This window comes from Carassius gibelio, chromosome A1 (genome assembly GCF_023724105.1).
Source record: "Carassius gibelio isolate Cgi1373 ecotype wild population from Czech Republic chromosome A1, carGib1.2-hapl.c, whole genome shotgun sequence".
NCBI lineage: Eukaryota > Metazoa > Chordata > Actinopteri > Cypriniformes > Cyprinidae > Carassius > Carassius gibelio.
In genome coordinates, this window is record NC_068371.1 from 37,500,139 (window position 1) to 37,516,492 (window position 16,354).

General features: G+C 43.3%; 1 protein-coding gene across 2 annotated transcripts in view; it reads right to left on the reverse strand.

Moving 5' to 3' along the window:
• Nucleotides 1-16,354, reverse strand: part of inpp4b (inositol polyphosphate-4-phosphatase type II B) — a 116,143-nt gene extending 99,789 nt beyond the window's left edge. Inside the window, exons 1-3 of one of the 2 annotated variants that reach the window (XM_052606922.1) lie at nt 16,307-16,354; nt 6,704-8,239; nt 875-991 (exon numbers count right to left, since the gene is read on the reverse strand). In XM_052606922.1, coding sequence (XP_052462882.1) covers nt 875-991; nt 6,704-6,742 — 156 coding nt within the window. In that variant the 5' untranslated portion in view covers nt 6,743-8,239; nt 16,307-16,354. Of the gene's footprint in view, nt 1-874; nt 992-6,703; nt 8,240-16,306 lie in introns of those variants that run through there. The other variant, XM_052606911.1, reaches the window with a different exon arrangement.

Here is a 16,354-nt window from a genome sequence, read left to right on the forward strand (position 1 = left end):
AAATCCAGGCAGAGCAATCAGAAGAGTTTCCGTCTGCCCATCTCTCCTCCTGCTCTCTTATTCATGCAAGTGAGGCAGGACACGTACAGGAATACTAAAGCGTGAAGCTACGGGCGGACGAGGAAATGATGCTCAAATGAAACCTGAAGGATCTGCTCAGAATGTCAAAAACTCCTGGCTCTCATTGAGCAGCTTCTGCTACCCTCCTGCTCACTGAGGCTTGGCAGTATGAAGTAGTATTGTATGAACATAGTATTGATTTGAAGTTCGATTTTTGTCCCTTTTTGCTTTTCATAGTGCAGTGTACATGTTGCATACAGGTGAAATAAGTTACATAATAAAACAAGTCTCTGTAAAGTCTTGTGGCATTGCGTCTAAACAAAATGTACTTGAAAAGTATCCAGACTCATATCTTAAAGTTGGCACATTTCTCAAGCGCATCTGTTTCTCCTGCTTTGTTTTCAGATTTTGTCTGTGGAATAATATCTGATTTCTTCAGTGTTGTCTGCAGAACGGACCCGATGCGACAGAAATGAAATGAGCTGTCATTTTGATGCAGAATAAATGTCAATGCGCCAGACTTTATGCAAAATAATCAAACATGTGGCTTGCTAGACAACGTCTGATTTATAGACTAAAGCTGCGGTTCTGATTGATTTTGTGACAAACAATACTAAGCAGGTGATTAGAAGTAAGTAAAATACATTCAGGGCTTCACAAACAACACTGGGGCCCCAGAATCCCCAAATATGATCAATAACGGGACCACAACAAATCCATGAACCAGAGACTGAGATCTGCACAAGCAAAACCGAGACAAGTAGAGTCTCTAGCACAGATTTCATCCAATGTGGAGTGTAACCTCTTTCCTCACCGTCTGCTGGAGACCGTCGTTCACACCATAGATGCTGAGTTTAATGAGTGTCTCTCTGTAGACGGGCCAGTCAGGTGGGAAACTCACTCCAGGGAGGAACATGGGATCTCTCGTTCCCTGGAAAGAGGAAAAGAGACAGAGTCAATGGGAGAGGATCATAATGAACCAGCACAGCTGTCTGCCAACGTATCGCCACTCATTCACTTATTCAAGGAAGATGGGAATAAAAATGAGACGTCGGATGTTGAAGTCTGGAGCCTAAATCAGAGAAGGGTTGTGCTAAACCAGGGGTTTTCAAAAGTGAGTGCAAATAACTTGTAGAAGACAAATATAAAATTTTAGAAAATAAATAAAAATAGAAGTATAAATTAAATAAAAATACATACATGTAAATAAATGTAAATAAATATACATTTAATAAAATAAATGTAAATAAAATGTAAAAAAAAGAACAAATAAATGTAACAAAATAAAATAAATAGGTAACAAACAACCATTTAAAGATTTTGTAATGTTTCTGAATGTCTCCAAGGCAGCATTTATTTGATCATAAATGCAGTTAAAACAGTAATATTGTGAAATATTATTATGATTTTAAATAACTCTCTTCTGTATGAATATAATGTAAACTGTGATTTATTCCTGTGATACAAAGCTGAATTCCACCAGTCTTCAGTTTCATATAGAAATCATTCTAATATGATGATTTACTGCTCAAGAAACATTTCTGAATGTGCTGCCTCATATTTTTGTAGAAACTGTTACTTTTCACCATGATTCTAGATTTATTAATTTATTAAGAAATATTTATCTGCTACTATTTAAAAGCAATACTGCTGTAAAAAAAAGCACCTTATTTGTTTAAAGTGTTTGCAAACCAAATACTATTTTTGCACTTTTGTTCATATGGTAGTACTTATAAATGAAAAAGTGCACAATGCATTACTTTTGAATTTATTAAATTACTTTTGTGCATAAGAGATTCATATATGAATTTTGTGTATAGAGATCATGTGATTACAAATTTGAATCATTGCCCAGCACTAATAATGTTTGGGATGAACAGAGGACCATAGTGACCCATCCCTAAACCGCAACAGCTCAACTAAAAACACAACCACAGCAGTAGAGCGAGATCAAAAAGTGTCTGTTTATGAGAAGAAGCCACGGACGAATCTTCACGCACTTATCATAGTGCACTGATCTCAGACCGGGAAACTCCCAGTCATGCTGTGTTTACACATCCGCATTTCGTTCTGGGGCGTCTCTGGACCGAAGCCCCCTGAGACGGTGGGCGGGACAGATATCGAGGAACGACTGCTGGCATGTGAACTCAATCACACATCTAGAAGTCCAGAGACCTTCTCTCAGGGTAAAAAGCAGCCTGGCTATTATTCAAGTCAGTTCTGGATCGATGCTGCCCCAGGCTATCTGTTTCACATCTGCTATCTGAGCTGAAGATCACACTGAGTCTAAGTGCCTCCGGTTCGGAAAATGTATCCGGTTAAAGGGATAATTCACCCCTAAATGAATATTCTGCTCAATCATCACTCACTCAACCTTCTGCCGTTCTAAACCGGTACATTAAGGAATGCTCAAGTCTTTGTAAAGAATCTTCGCTTTTGTACAAGTTTACAATAACAACAGTTTTGAACATCCAAAAAGCAGCAGAAAAGCCCAGAATATTATTCCACACAACGCATTTGCTATATTTCTAATAATCATGTCACACAACAACAATCATAAACAACAGACCCCATTATTCACTGAAAATTAATTCTGCATAATTGAAATGGTGCATCAACAATGTCAAACATGGTGCAACACATTTTGAACAATACAGTAAGTGAACAAAATTTGAAATCTTCAGTAGAATAGACAGAAATAATGGGTTCATTTTAAAGTTGCATTCCTCATAAAAGCTACTTCAGAAGGAGTGGAATATTATGGAAACTCTGTTTCTGCAACATTTAAAAATGTTAAATCCTACATATGATGTAAAAAAATCTAAATGATCATTAACAATTTAAATGATTACTCATTAAGTAAGAATGACGAGATAAACGAAAATTAGATACTAAGTCAGAATTCTGAGATTTAAAAAATAATAATTATGATAGTCAAAGTCATAATTAGGACAAAAATGTATTGTCAATTACAGTGTCATCATTTTGATGCATATAATAAATGTCTTAAATTTTTAATTTTCAAATGTTAACGATTAATATATATATATATATATATATATATATATAATAATATGTAATATAACTTTATTTTTGTCACAATTTCGATGTGTTTATCTCATAATTTCAATTTTAAGAATATTAATGCCTTTCAATTATTTATTTATCAGAACAATCAACATTTCATTCCAATTTCAGCTGGTCATAATTATCACTTTATATCTCATAATTTCAACTTGATTCCACAATTATAGTTTTAATTTAAACCTGTAATAGGTTGTTAATCCATAATCATGACTATTTTATCTCAGTCTTAATTTTGACGTTTTAAACTCATATTTATACCTTTATCTCAACTTGTCATAATTACAAAATTGCAATGAAAATACATACTTATGACAAGTTTAAGTTGAAATCAAGTCTTTAATTTTTAGCTCATAATTATGACTTAACATGTCACAATTATGATTTACCAAGACAATCTTGTATTTTTTCTCTTAACTGGAGGAAATGTTTTCCCACAGAATATACTGCACATTTTATGGTGTCATTTTCTGAAGTTTGACAGACAAACTGAAGGTGACTATACTGTCGGTTTAGGCTGTAAAGATGCCAAATTACTATTTTTGTTCCAAGGAAGACAGAAAGTCATACATGACATGCAAACAAACTTTCTGGGGGGTGAACTATTCCTTTAATGCTAGCTATGCAAGAAAACGGCACACAGTGACATTAGCCAAAGTGATCTCAGAGTCTTTCACAGGTTTGCATCATTCATCAATTCAACAGGGTGAGATTGATTTTATAAAGTGCTTAATTAAAAGAATCCGCAGGATCTATAAGCTGAAAGGTTTACAAACTCCATCACCAAACAGCACAAAGAGGACCATATAAATCCTGCTAAAGTTATGATCCATGCTAAATCACTAAAAAGCATTACAATCTCAAACTTACCTCACCCTCCATGCCTAAAATTTCAGTTAGAGTCGAGATAAAACAAGTGACCAGCACAAATCTGAACCCACACAAACACAAGGTCAATATCACTGCTGGTATAAATCAGCGGAGCGACGCAGGGGAGCGCTGAAAACCCAACAGCAGCATGGGTAATGCTCAATCCTGAGGACTAATGGCCCTGTTTCAAAAAGCAGCGTTTATTTAGTGTGTGTGGTGAATGCAGGGCGGAGGGAGTCATTTAGATATGTCCCAAAGTGGCCAATTTGTCCTGTAATGTGCTGTCACACTGGACAAACTTATTTTTACACTAACTGGACGTTCGATAGGAATGCGATACAAAAACAGACCGAATAAATAGCAGCTCGCCATGATTTTGGCCAGAAATCAATGTGCACACAAATGCACATGCATCCATAATAAATAACCAACAAAGATGTTTTATAAAGAGACAGGGGTGTGACGTCAAATCTGACTTAACGACCCTCCTCCTGAAGCAAGACGGGTATTTTTATAGAGTGGGATTTTCCAGGACATTAAGAGGCTGAAAACACACAAACACACAGTCTGCATTTCTCTAAATATTACCAGGGAAGCAACTCGAGAGTGTGATTGTTAAATCATTATTCTCAGTATGAAGTACATTTTTAGGTGCCAAATAACTACATTTTAAAAGTTTTGGGGTAAAAAAAAAAAAAAAGGAAATGTTTCTTGAGCAGCAAATCCACATATTAGATCAGGTGACACTGAAGACTGAAAGCTTTACATCACAGGAATAAATTACATTTAATAATATATTCAGATAGAGAACAGTTATTTGAAATTGCAATAATATTTAGCAATACTGAATTACATTTGCATTAAAGCTGCGGTAGGTAACTTTTGACGCTCTAGCGGTTAATAAACAGAACTACTTGCGTCTTGCGGAAGAACATTGTAGCCGGAACTACTTCTCTCTGTTTATGTCTATGAAGAATCACAAAGGTACTGGGTTACTCCGCCGCGGTACCCCTGAAGCAATCTAAAATAGTCCGAATATAAACACTTATTATAGGTGCACCCTAGTGATTCAGGACAAGATAAAAACACGGTTTGGAAAATGGATTCATGGTGTACTCGCTTATTATATACATTTTTCTACATTTTGAACACAAACAAAGTTACGGACCGCAGCTCTGATTGGTTGTTTTTTACCAGGAGCGGATGAATTTTCTGCAAATGGCAATAGGAGCACTGGGAGGAGCCAGAGGAGCTTGATTTTTTCACAGATTATCTGTCTCATACTCTACTGTCAGGACATAATGACAGGTTTAACAAATATGTAAAAAATATATTTTTACAAAAGTTACCTACTGCAGCTTTAAGCAGATGCTTTTATCCAAAGTGACTTGCAGTGTGTTCAGGGTATATTTTATATATTTATGTTCCCTTGGAATTGAACCCACAACTTTTAGCGCTGCTAGCGCAATGCTCTACCACTGAGCCACAGGAATTTAACAAACCATCATGGCACTTGATATCAAACCAATGCTGCGTTCACTAACTGTCCTGTTCTCCACTCGACTGTCACATCAGACCAGCATCAGCATGATGACCAAGCAAAACCTACACTGGGAAACACAGCGGTGCCAAACTGCCTGCAACATCTTCACACACACACACACACGTGTACATGAGATTACATGTGCGAAACAGCTGCAGTCTCATTTCAGACTACAGCACCTGTCTATATAAAACAACTAAAGTGGCCCAGCTCTCTCCTCACAGCGCGGCCCACACCTGCTGCTCTTTCAGACAACTGTCATTCACAGCAATCCACAGCAGACGCCTTCCACGCTCAATGTGGAAAACAAATCTGGGAATCTTGCTTCACGGTTTCACTCATTAGGGAAACCGCTGTGATTTTCACCACCACTTCAGATGATCGCATGCAATTATGAACTGCGTTTGAGGGACACGTCTCTGTTGAGAAGTACATGATTACATACAATTCATTTGTCAATTGCTCAGCAAATTATATTGCATACTGTTTATTCCATAATCCTTCATTTATGAATGCAAACAAGATATCTAGATCCCCAAAGCAGACTTACGTGAATAGTTCATCCAAAAAGTTTGTTACTTCTACTTTTTCAAGTCTTATAAGATTTTTGATAATTTTTAGTGAAAAAAGTCAGTCGCTAGGTTCAGTTAAGGTGACATCAATGGCACTTCAACAATTTTTAGAGTGCTTTTTTAATACCATTTTTGTCCTTTTGGGACTTGGTAACAAAAACTCTCCATTAACGTTTCAAGAAAAAAAGTATACAAAACACAATTTTCTGAAACATAAAAAGTTTTTTATAAATGTCTGCAATTATTAAATTATTTATATATTCACTTATAATTCAAACTAACCCAATCAAAGTCCACTTTTTTGGACGTCACTACGAACTGTTAATATATGCAAAACAGCTTCATGAATATTCTGCAAAAACTCTCATTTTGTGTTTGACAAAATATGGACAGTTCTGATTTTCAACTACATTTTTCATAAATATGTAAACAAAACATTTGTCAAAGTATAAAAAGCATGGTAATTCATCATTTAAAAAATTTACATATTTAATTTTAGCAATAAAAAATATTTATAATATATAAAAAAATACTTAGAAAAAAGAAACTTGCACATATGTAAATTCACACCTACCCAACATCTCAGCCTCCAACAACATGAGCTCAAGTCCATCTTTAGTCCAGAGTCTCGAGTGTTTTCACAAAAGTGGCACTATTCGGCAGCTTCCAGCATCCAGCTCGCTCGATTGCTAACACAGAAACTGAAGCCAGTCATTGTTCGATCTATATGGTGAAGTATAGATACGTCGCAGAACTACTAACACACACACACACACACACGCATGAAAGCTAAATATTACAGCAGTCTGGGTGAGCTTCAACAGCGCAAACCTCTTTCCTCCAGCAAATCTAATTTAGTGGGAAATAGACTTCTCTTTGTGCACTCATGTGGGGCCGAGGGTCCATGTGGAGGGAGAAAAAAAGAGAGAGAGAGAAACAGAGAGATCAGTGTGCCAGCGGAGGGTGTGTCCGGGTGTGAGATAGGAGCAAAGGGAACTGCCAGCTGTTGCCCTCAATAAAGAACTCAAGAGGAAACATGCCAGCTTCCCACAATAAATAATGTGTGTGTGCAAGACACAATCAGGCCTGCTTTACTGTGCAACTTTACAAAGAGCACGATAGCATCCTAAAAGTGCTTTTTCTTTCTTCTATCCCAACGTAGATTAGAAGTAGGCTTGTTCAGCAGTGTAGACACTGTGACTCCGTTGCTGTGGTTGTTTAAGCCGAACTACACTGACACAGCAAAACCAACTCAACCAATGAAATAAGTCTGGGGTGTGGCTATCTATCTTTGTGACCAATAGCAAGGCAGAGAGCCTAGATTTAGTTTTTGCACTTTAGTTAAATCGATTTTAAATGCAATCTAATTTTTAGTCAATGAAAACAACATTTAAGTTGATTAGAAGTGTGATATGAGACAAAATATTAAAAAACGTCCATACTGATTTAAACATGCATGAACATTTAACTAAAACAATGTGTAAAAAGTAGTTAAATTTCATGCTACAAGTAAAATAACTCTTAAAAAAATAAATAAGATTACTTAAAAATGTCTAATACTCATTGTATCAGTAATCATGCCGTTGTGCTTCCTCCAACACACCTGCACTGAAGGGTTCAGCTTCCTTCCCATGAACTCTGACACCTCACACGCTGAAAGAAGAGAAGAAAGATGAATGCCTGATACATCACATGTAAAGGAAGAGGAAGTGGAGGGAATGAGAGAGAGAAAGCAGATGGATATAAAGATAATCCATTTTGTGAAAGAATTACAGAAAACGGTGCCAAAAGGAGGAGAAAACCCTTCAAATGTGAAGAGCGGTTTGTTGGTATATACAGGAAGTATCTCAGGAGGAAACAGGAAGTCTGGCTCAGTCTCCTGAAAAGTGGCATGGAATGGCTGTGAGAAGTGTGCACATTTTTCCCATTAGGGTTGCATTTCTGTCAGCATTTGCTTCAGCGAGGCTTTCACCCTCCCGTTCCAGGTTTCCTACAGCAGGAAGAGCAGCTCGGCTCTGGAGCTATTCTTGAAGAGGGATTTCTCTTCACTCCTTCCCTTCCTGCCTCCGCCGTCTTCCTGTAGGACGGCATCGCACCACTCTGTGAACGCCTGCAGGATCGGGATCTGTATGAGGTTTATTAAAGCCGTGGAAAACAAGTTTCAAAAAGTACAAACCAGGCCGAGTTCGTAATGTAAAAGAGTTGGACATGTTCTAACGAGAGTTAGTGATGTGCAGTGATTCAAGGTCAAAAACCAAGCCAAAACACAATAATAAAAAATGTATCAAAAGAACGGAGCAGGAATGTCAAGGCTTGATATTCCTGTCAAACACATGTCACGGGGTGACGAAAGAGAAGCGGAACTAAGTCCCGCCGGAATTTTGTGTTCCCCTCGGGACGGTGTCGCGGTAACACCGGTCCACTTCCGGGTTGCGCCCGATGTCACAATAACAACGCTAATGACCGATTGACATCTGGTGTGGGGAGTTTGATGTGGCGATCTGTGAGAGGATTATGGAGGCGGAGTAACCACATAAAAAGAGGAGTGCAGAGACCATACGGGGAGATTCTATTTGGTCGTTCGTTCTCCCGGCTATTCTTCCTGGTTGGCTTGCCCCCGTGTGTGGTTCTTCTCTTTGGATGTGTTCCCCTAGGAGAAGTGAATTCCTGGGACGTTTGGGCTGGCGTGTGGAGGTATTTGAGGACTATTGTGGGGTTTCGGCTATCTGGCTGTGCGACAGATATATCAGCGATCGAGTGGAGATATTCAGGACAGAAAGAGTGTGAGTTCTGGAAAGCAAGTGAAGACCAGGCCGCGCCATCACTATCGGAGGGAAGTTAAGAGACCTGATCTGGGACTTCGATCAATTGTATACATCTGGACTGGGAGTGATAACGTGTGAAGTGGACGGAGCCATCGTTGGGTGAGTGCTGGCTCTATTTGCACTAAGAGTGGGTGTGCCGTGTCTGAAGTGGTGTGTTTGCACAATAAATCGTTTGAAGTGAAGTTACAGAGTGTGGGGAAGATATATAGAGTTAATGCCGGACGCTCATCACCCCGAGAGCCCACCACCGTCACCGTAATCCACACCCAGGCACTCAATTGAAGTATCCCCAAGCCGTAAGCCCCATTTCTTATTCAAGAACACATACATGCTGTTGATTACTTATCCCGCTGTGTAGATCGCAGGATCCTCTGGGCCGAGCGCCGCATGTGATGTCCCTATGAAAGGAGGTGGACACACGAATCATTCCTTTCCCGGTTTTAACCGAAGCATCTCCCAGCCGTAAGCCCCACTACTTATTCAAGAACACATACTTACTGTTGATTACTTACTCTGCTGTGCAGATCGCAGGATCCTCTGGGCCGAATACTGTATGTGATGTCCCTGTAGAAAGAGGTGGACACACGAATTATTCCTTTTCCGGTCTTACCCGAAGCATCTCCCAGCCGTAAGCCCCACTACTTATTCAAGAACACATACTTACTGTTGATTACTTACTCTGCTGTGCAGATCGCAGGATCCTCTGGGCCGAATACTGTATGTGATGTCCCTGTAGAAAGAGGTGGACACACGAATTATTCCTTTTCCGGTCTTACCCGAAGCATCTCCCAGCCGTAAGCCCCACTACTTATTCAAGAACACATACTTACTGTTGATTACTTACTCTGCTGTGCAGATCGCAGGATCCTCTGGGCCGAATACTGTATGTGATGTCCCTGTAGAAAGAGGTGGACACACGAATTATTCCTTTTCCGGTCTTAACCGAAGCATCTCCCAGCCGTAAGCCCCACTACTTATTCAAGAACACATACTTACTGTTGATTACTTACTCTGCTGTGCAGATCGCAGGATCCTCTGGGCCGAACGCCGTATGTGATGTCCCTATGAAAAGAGGTGGACACAAGAATTATTCCTTTCCCGGTCACAACCGAAGCATCTCCCAGCCGTAAGCCCCATTACTTATGCAAGAACACATACTTGCTGTTGATTACTTACTCTGCTGTGCAGATCGCAGGATCCTCTGGGCCGAACGCCGTATGTGATGTCCCTATGAAAAGAGGTGGACACAAGAATTATTCCTTTCCCGGTCACAACCGAAGCATCTCCCAGCCGTAAGCCCCATTACTTATGCAAGAACACATACTTGCTGTTGATTACTTACTCTGCTGTGCAGATCGCAGGATCCTCTGGGCCGAACGCCGTATGTGATGTCCCTATGAAAAGAGGTGGACACAAGAATTATTCCCTTTCCCGGTCTCGACCGAAACATCCACGAGCTCTACTTACCCGGATACCCCCCCTCACTCCGGGACGGGTGACAGACTATCCTGGCTCTTGCTGACCCCGTACAGGCACGAACTGCCGACGACTCCACGCCTTCCCAGCGTCTGAGGTCTGGCTCTGTTCTGGTCGGGAGACACGGAAGGAACACTGAACTTTTAAATTGCTTTTAACCAAATAAAACCTTGTTCATTTTTTTTATACTCTCGTCCGTCTGGTTCTTCTGGTACGCTCCCCGAGGTGATCCTGGGTTTCAGGGGTGGGTGCAGTCCAGCTTGGCCCCCCCGACCTGTGACAGATTTGGTGAGGCTGCGTTCCGGCGACTGAAAGACGAGTTGCTGCAGGCGCCGATTCTGGCGTATGCTGACTTCTCCAAGCCCTTTGTCCTATACACGGACGCTAGCAACCTGGGTTTGGGGGCCGTGTTGGCCCAGCAACAGGACTGTGTAGAGCGGGTCGTAGCCTACGCAAGCCGGAGCCTTCATCCAGCAGAGAGGAACGACGCCAATTACAGCTCCTTCAAGTTGGAACTGCTGGCGTTGAAATGGGCACTCAGCGAAAAGTTTAAAGATTACTTGTGGGGTGCCCAGGTGACGGTAGTAACTGATAACAACCCCCTAGTACATCTACAGACGGCGAAGTTGGGGGCAGTGGAACAGCGCTGGGTGGCCCAGTTGGCCAATTACAACTACCAGCTCCGATACCGGCCAGGACGGGAGAACACCAACGCTGACGCCCTGTCCCGACTCCCGGAAGCTCAAGGTCCGAGGGACCCACCGGAACCCACGCCAGACCCCGAAGGAGAGGAGTATATGGTGGGCATTGTGGAGGCGCCGGGGACTCAACATGAGGGGATGCCTGTGAGTTGGGGATGGGACCCCTGCCGCTGGAAAGAGCGACAGCAGGCCGACAGGGAGATCAGTGGCTTGATGCGATGGCTGGAACGGGGCCGAAAACCGACGTTGGCCGAACAACGGGCCCAAGGGGGAACAGGAAGGAAGCTGTTGGGACAATGGGCCAGACTACAGGTGAAGGAGGGAGTACTCTGTAGGTCTGTCCGAGATCCGGGGCTGGACGAGGAACTCCGACAGATCGTTGTCCCCGAAGGCCAGGTACAAGAGCTCTTGATAGCGTACCATGATCAGCTGGGCCACCAAGGGCACGAGAAAACGGTCTCTCTCTTGAGGCGACACTTCTACTGGCCCAACCTAGAAGCAACGGTACGTACCTTCGTCCAGGCCTGTCCTCGTTGCACCTTGTTCAAAGCCAGGAAGGAGGCACGAGCACCGATGGTCCCCATCCAGGCAAAGGCTCCTCTCCACATAGTCGCAATGGACTTCTTGACTTTGGGTCGGCCGGCAGACCGCTATCAGAACATCCTTGTCATAACCGACTTGTTCACCAAGTACTCCTGGGCCATTCCTACTTTGGACCAGACGGCGAACACCACCGCCACTGCTCTGTGGAGAGCTGTCTTCCAGCCGTTCGGTTGCCCCGAGTTCCTACACTCGGACCAAGGGCCAAACTTCGAGTCTCGGGTAATCAGAGAGCTGTGTAAAGTGTACGGCTGCACCAAGACCCATACCACTACTTACCACCCCCAGGGAAATGGCGGATGCGAGCGGTTCAATCAGACCCTATTGAACTTGCTCGGCACGCTAGACCAAGAACATCAGAGCGACTGGGTGAGTGTGCTACCAAATCTGGTTCAGGCCTACAATAATAGTACGCACAGTACCACGGGCTACGCCCCCACTTATTTGATGTTTGGCAGGCATGTGCGGATGCCCACCGACTTATTGCTGGGGACGGCAGCAACCGAGGAGGAGGGGAACGTAACCGAATGGGTAAGGCGCCACCACCAACGCCTCCATCTTGCATACGAGCAAGTCTCGGGACGGATCCGAGCGGCTGGGAAGAAAAACAAGAGGCTGTACGACCGGACGGCTCGGGAAGCCCCCCTTCTCCCAGGAGAAAGGGTCCTGGTAAGGGACAACCGGCGACAAGGGAAGGGGAAGCTCAGTGACCGATGGGAGAATGCACCGTACGTGGTCGAGGGCCAGCAGCGGCCTGGACAGCCAGTATATACAATTCGGCCCGAAGGAAAAGCCGGGCCCGCTAGAGTGGTCCATCGGAACATGATCCGCCCCTGTCCGAACTATCCCAGCCCCGTAGAGGAGGCGCCAAAGGAGCCTGAAGTGGTAGCCCCGTGGATAGCAGGATGGGCCGTGATCCCAGGAGAACGGGGAAATGTCCCCGCAGAAATGGCCCCCAGAGACCCGATGGATATGCCTGCGGACATCGACCCTGTCTCGCCATCACGACGGTCCCAGAGGGAGAACCGAGGTCGGCCCCCGGCACGCTATGGAGAATGGGCGACTGAAAGGCGTTCTAGGGACTAGAACGGTTTGGCAGGGGGGTATGTCACGGGGTGACGAAAGAGAAGCGGAACTAAGTCCCGCCGGAATTTTGTGTTCCCCTCGGGACGGTGTCGCGGTAACACCGGTCCACTTCCGGGTTGCGCCCGATGTCACAATAACAACGCTAATGACCGATTGACATCTGGTGTGGGGAGTTTGATGTGGCGATCTGTGAGAGGATTATGGAGGCGGAGTAACCACATAAAAAGAGGAGTGCAGAGACCATACGGGGAGATTCTATTTGGTCGTTCGTTCTCCCGGCTATTCTTCCTGGTTGGCTTGCCCCCGTGTGTGGTTCTTCTCTTTGGATGTGTTCCCCTAGGAGAAGTGAATTCCTGGGACGTTTGGGCTGGCGTGTGGAGGTATTTGAGGACTATTGTGGGGTTTCGGCTATCTGGCTGTGCGACAGATATATCAGCGATCGAGTGGAGATATTCAGGACAGAAAGAGTGTGAGTTCTGGAAAGCAAGTGAAGACCAGGCCGCGCCATCACTATCGGAGGGAAGTTAAGAGACCTGATCTGGGACTTCGATCAATTGTATACATCTGGACTGGGAGTGATAACGTGTGAAGTGGACGGAGCCATCGTTGGGTGAGTGCTGGCTCTATTTGCACTAAGAGTGGGTGTGCCGTGTCTGAAGTGGTGTGTTTGCACAATAAATCGTTTGAAGTGAAGTTACAGAGTGTGGGGAAGATATATAGAGTTAATGCCGGACGCTCATCACCCCGAGAGCCCACCACCGTCACCGTAATCCACACCCAGGCACTCAATTGAAGTATCCCCAAGCCGTAAGCCCCATTTCTTATTCAAGAACACATACATGCTGTTGATTACTTATCCCGCTGTGTAGATCGCAGGATCCTCTGGGCCGAGCGCCGCATGTGATGTCCCTATGAAAGGAGGTGGACACACGAATCATTCCTTTCCCGGTTTTAACCGAAGCATCTCCCAGCCGTAAGCCCCACTACTTATTCAAGAACACATACTTACTGTTGATTACTTACTCTGCTGTGCAGATCGCAGGATCCTCTGGGCCGAATACTGTATGTGATGTCCCTGTAGAAAGAGGTGGACACACGAATTATTCCTTTTCCGGTCTTACCCGAAGCATCTCCCAGCCGTAAGCCCCACTACTTATTCAAGAACACATACTTACTGTTGATTACTTACTCTGCTGTGCAGATCGCAGGATCCTCTGGGCCGAATACTGTATGTGATGTCCCTGTAGAAAGAGGTGGACACACGAATTATTCCTTTTCCGGTCTTACCCGAAGCATCTCCCAGCCGTAAGCCCCACTACTTATTCAAGAACACATACTTACTGTTGATTACTTACTCTGCTGTGCAGATCGCAGGATCCTCTGGGCCGAATACTGTATGTGATGTCCCTGTAGAAAGAGGTGGACACACGAATTATTCCTTTTCCGGTCTTAACCGAAGCATCTCCCAGCCGTAAGCCCCACTACTTATTCAAGAACACATACTTACTGTTGATTACTTACTCTGCTGTGCAGATCGCAGGATCCTCTGGGCCGAACGCCGTATGTGATGTCCCTATGAAAAGAGGTGGACACAAGAATTATTCCTTTCCCGGTCACAACCGAAGCATCTCCCAGCCGTAAGCCCCATTACTTATGCAAGAACACATACTTGCTGTTGATTACTTACTCTGCTGTGCAGATCGCAGGATCCTCTGGGCCGAACGCCGTATGTGATGTCCCTATGAAAAGAGGTGGACACAAGAATTATTCCTTTCCCGGTCACAACCGAAGCATCTCCCAGCCGTAAGCCCCATTACTTATGCAAGAACACATACTTGCTGTTGATTACTTACTCTGCTGTGCAGATCGCAGGATCCTCTGGGCCGAACGCCGTATGTGATGTCCCTATGAAAAGAGGTGGACACAAGAATTATTCCCTTTCCCGGTCTCGACCGAAACATCCACGAGCTCTACTTACCCGGATACCCCCCCTCACTCCGGGACGGGTGACAGACTATCCTGGCTCTTGCTGACCCCGTACAGGCACGAACTGCCGACGACTCCACGCCTTCCCAGCGTCTGAGGTCTGGCTCTGTTCTGGTCGGGAGACACGGAAGGAACACTGAACTTTTAAATTGCTTTTAACCAAATAAAACCTTGTTCATTTTTTTTATACTCTCGTCCGTCTGGTTCTTCTGGTACGCTCCCCGAGGTGATCCTGGGTTTCAGGGGTGGGTGCAGTCCAGCTTGGCCCCCCCGACCTGTGACACACACCTCAATGCAGCTCAGGTTATTGACTGAAGCTGCTGAAAAAAAAAAAAAAAAGATGTGCTACTTACGAATGGGAATCGTTAAGAATATAATGATTTTGTTTTTCTAATGATTCCACTAGAGATTCTTAGAACTTTTGAGAAAGAAATAATTGGTGCGGGGAAAAAATACATGTAATTGCATTGCCAAGAGATGACATTATTCTAATTAACTATTTTAAAACTGTTCTTTTTAAGATGCACCATATGCAATTTCATAATCCACCTTTTAAATGCACAATATCATGTGAACAATCACTCAATGGCAGGCCTTTAATGAGACTAATTACCTAAACTTGTCTGAGCTGGACATCACAGAGAAGAATCTCTGAAGAAAGGAGCCTGTGCAGCACTTTTTTTATAATGGATTGGTGCCGTTTTTTGGACTTATATTGGACTATGATCACCCATTCGTTGTCATTATAAAGCTTGGAAGAGCCAGGATATTTTTAAATATAGCTCTGATTGTATTTGCCTAAAATAAGAAAGTTATATACACCTAGGATGGCTTGAGAGTGAGTAAATCATGGAGCAGTCGTTCATCATTGTGTGAACTATCCATTTAAAAACAAACTTCAAAATAAAATCACAACAGGAGTTTTGTATGCTCAAAAGTGAAAGCAGATTTGCTAGCCTAATCTTGCACAACCTGATAATAAGATTGTTATATTTGATCATATATATCGATATGACACTAAAACCGCCAGTAGGTGGCGCCAAACACAAATAATGAGTGATTCACTGAATCATGCATTCAAACTATTTGCTTATAACAGTGGATTTATTAAGAAATGAATCAAGTGGCTGTCTTCATGAATAGATTGTTCAGTCATTTACTCAAATTATTTGTTTAAAAACTGATTATTTCAAGAATGAAACACTGCAGTGTTGAGACGCACACATGTTGTCCTCCAGTCTCGTTAGAGAAACTAGATTAATTGGTCAATGTGATGGCTAAGGCCACACTTGTAGTAAGAATTGGGCTAGTTGGCCTTTTTGTCTCTTTAATATTTAGCCCAAAACATTTAGTGTTAGTTGTGCTTGTTGTCTCTTACGTGTGCATTGAAGATCAAAGAGCGACATAATTCATTACTGGAGTGCACGCTAGTGATTGATAAAACCACAACTACACAAGATTTGGGTTAATTTCTTTAATTAGTTGAAGGATTGAGTATCTTACCCGTGGTTCTGCCGGGATCCATGACTGGAGCATGGACCCAAAGTTTGT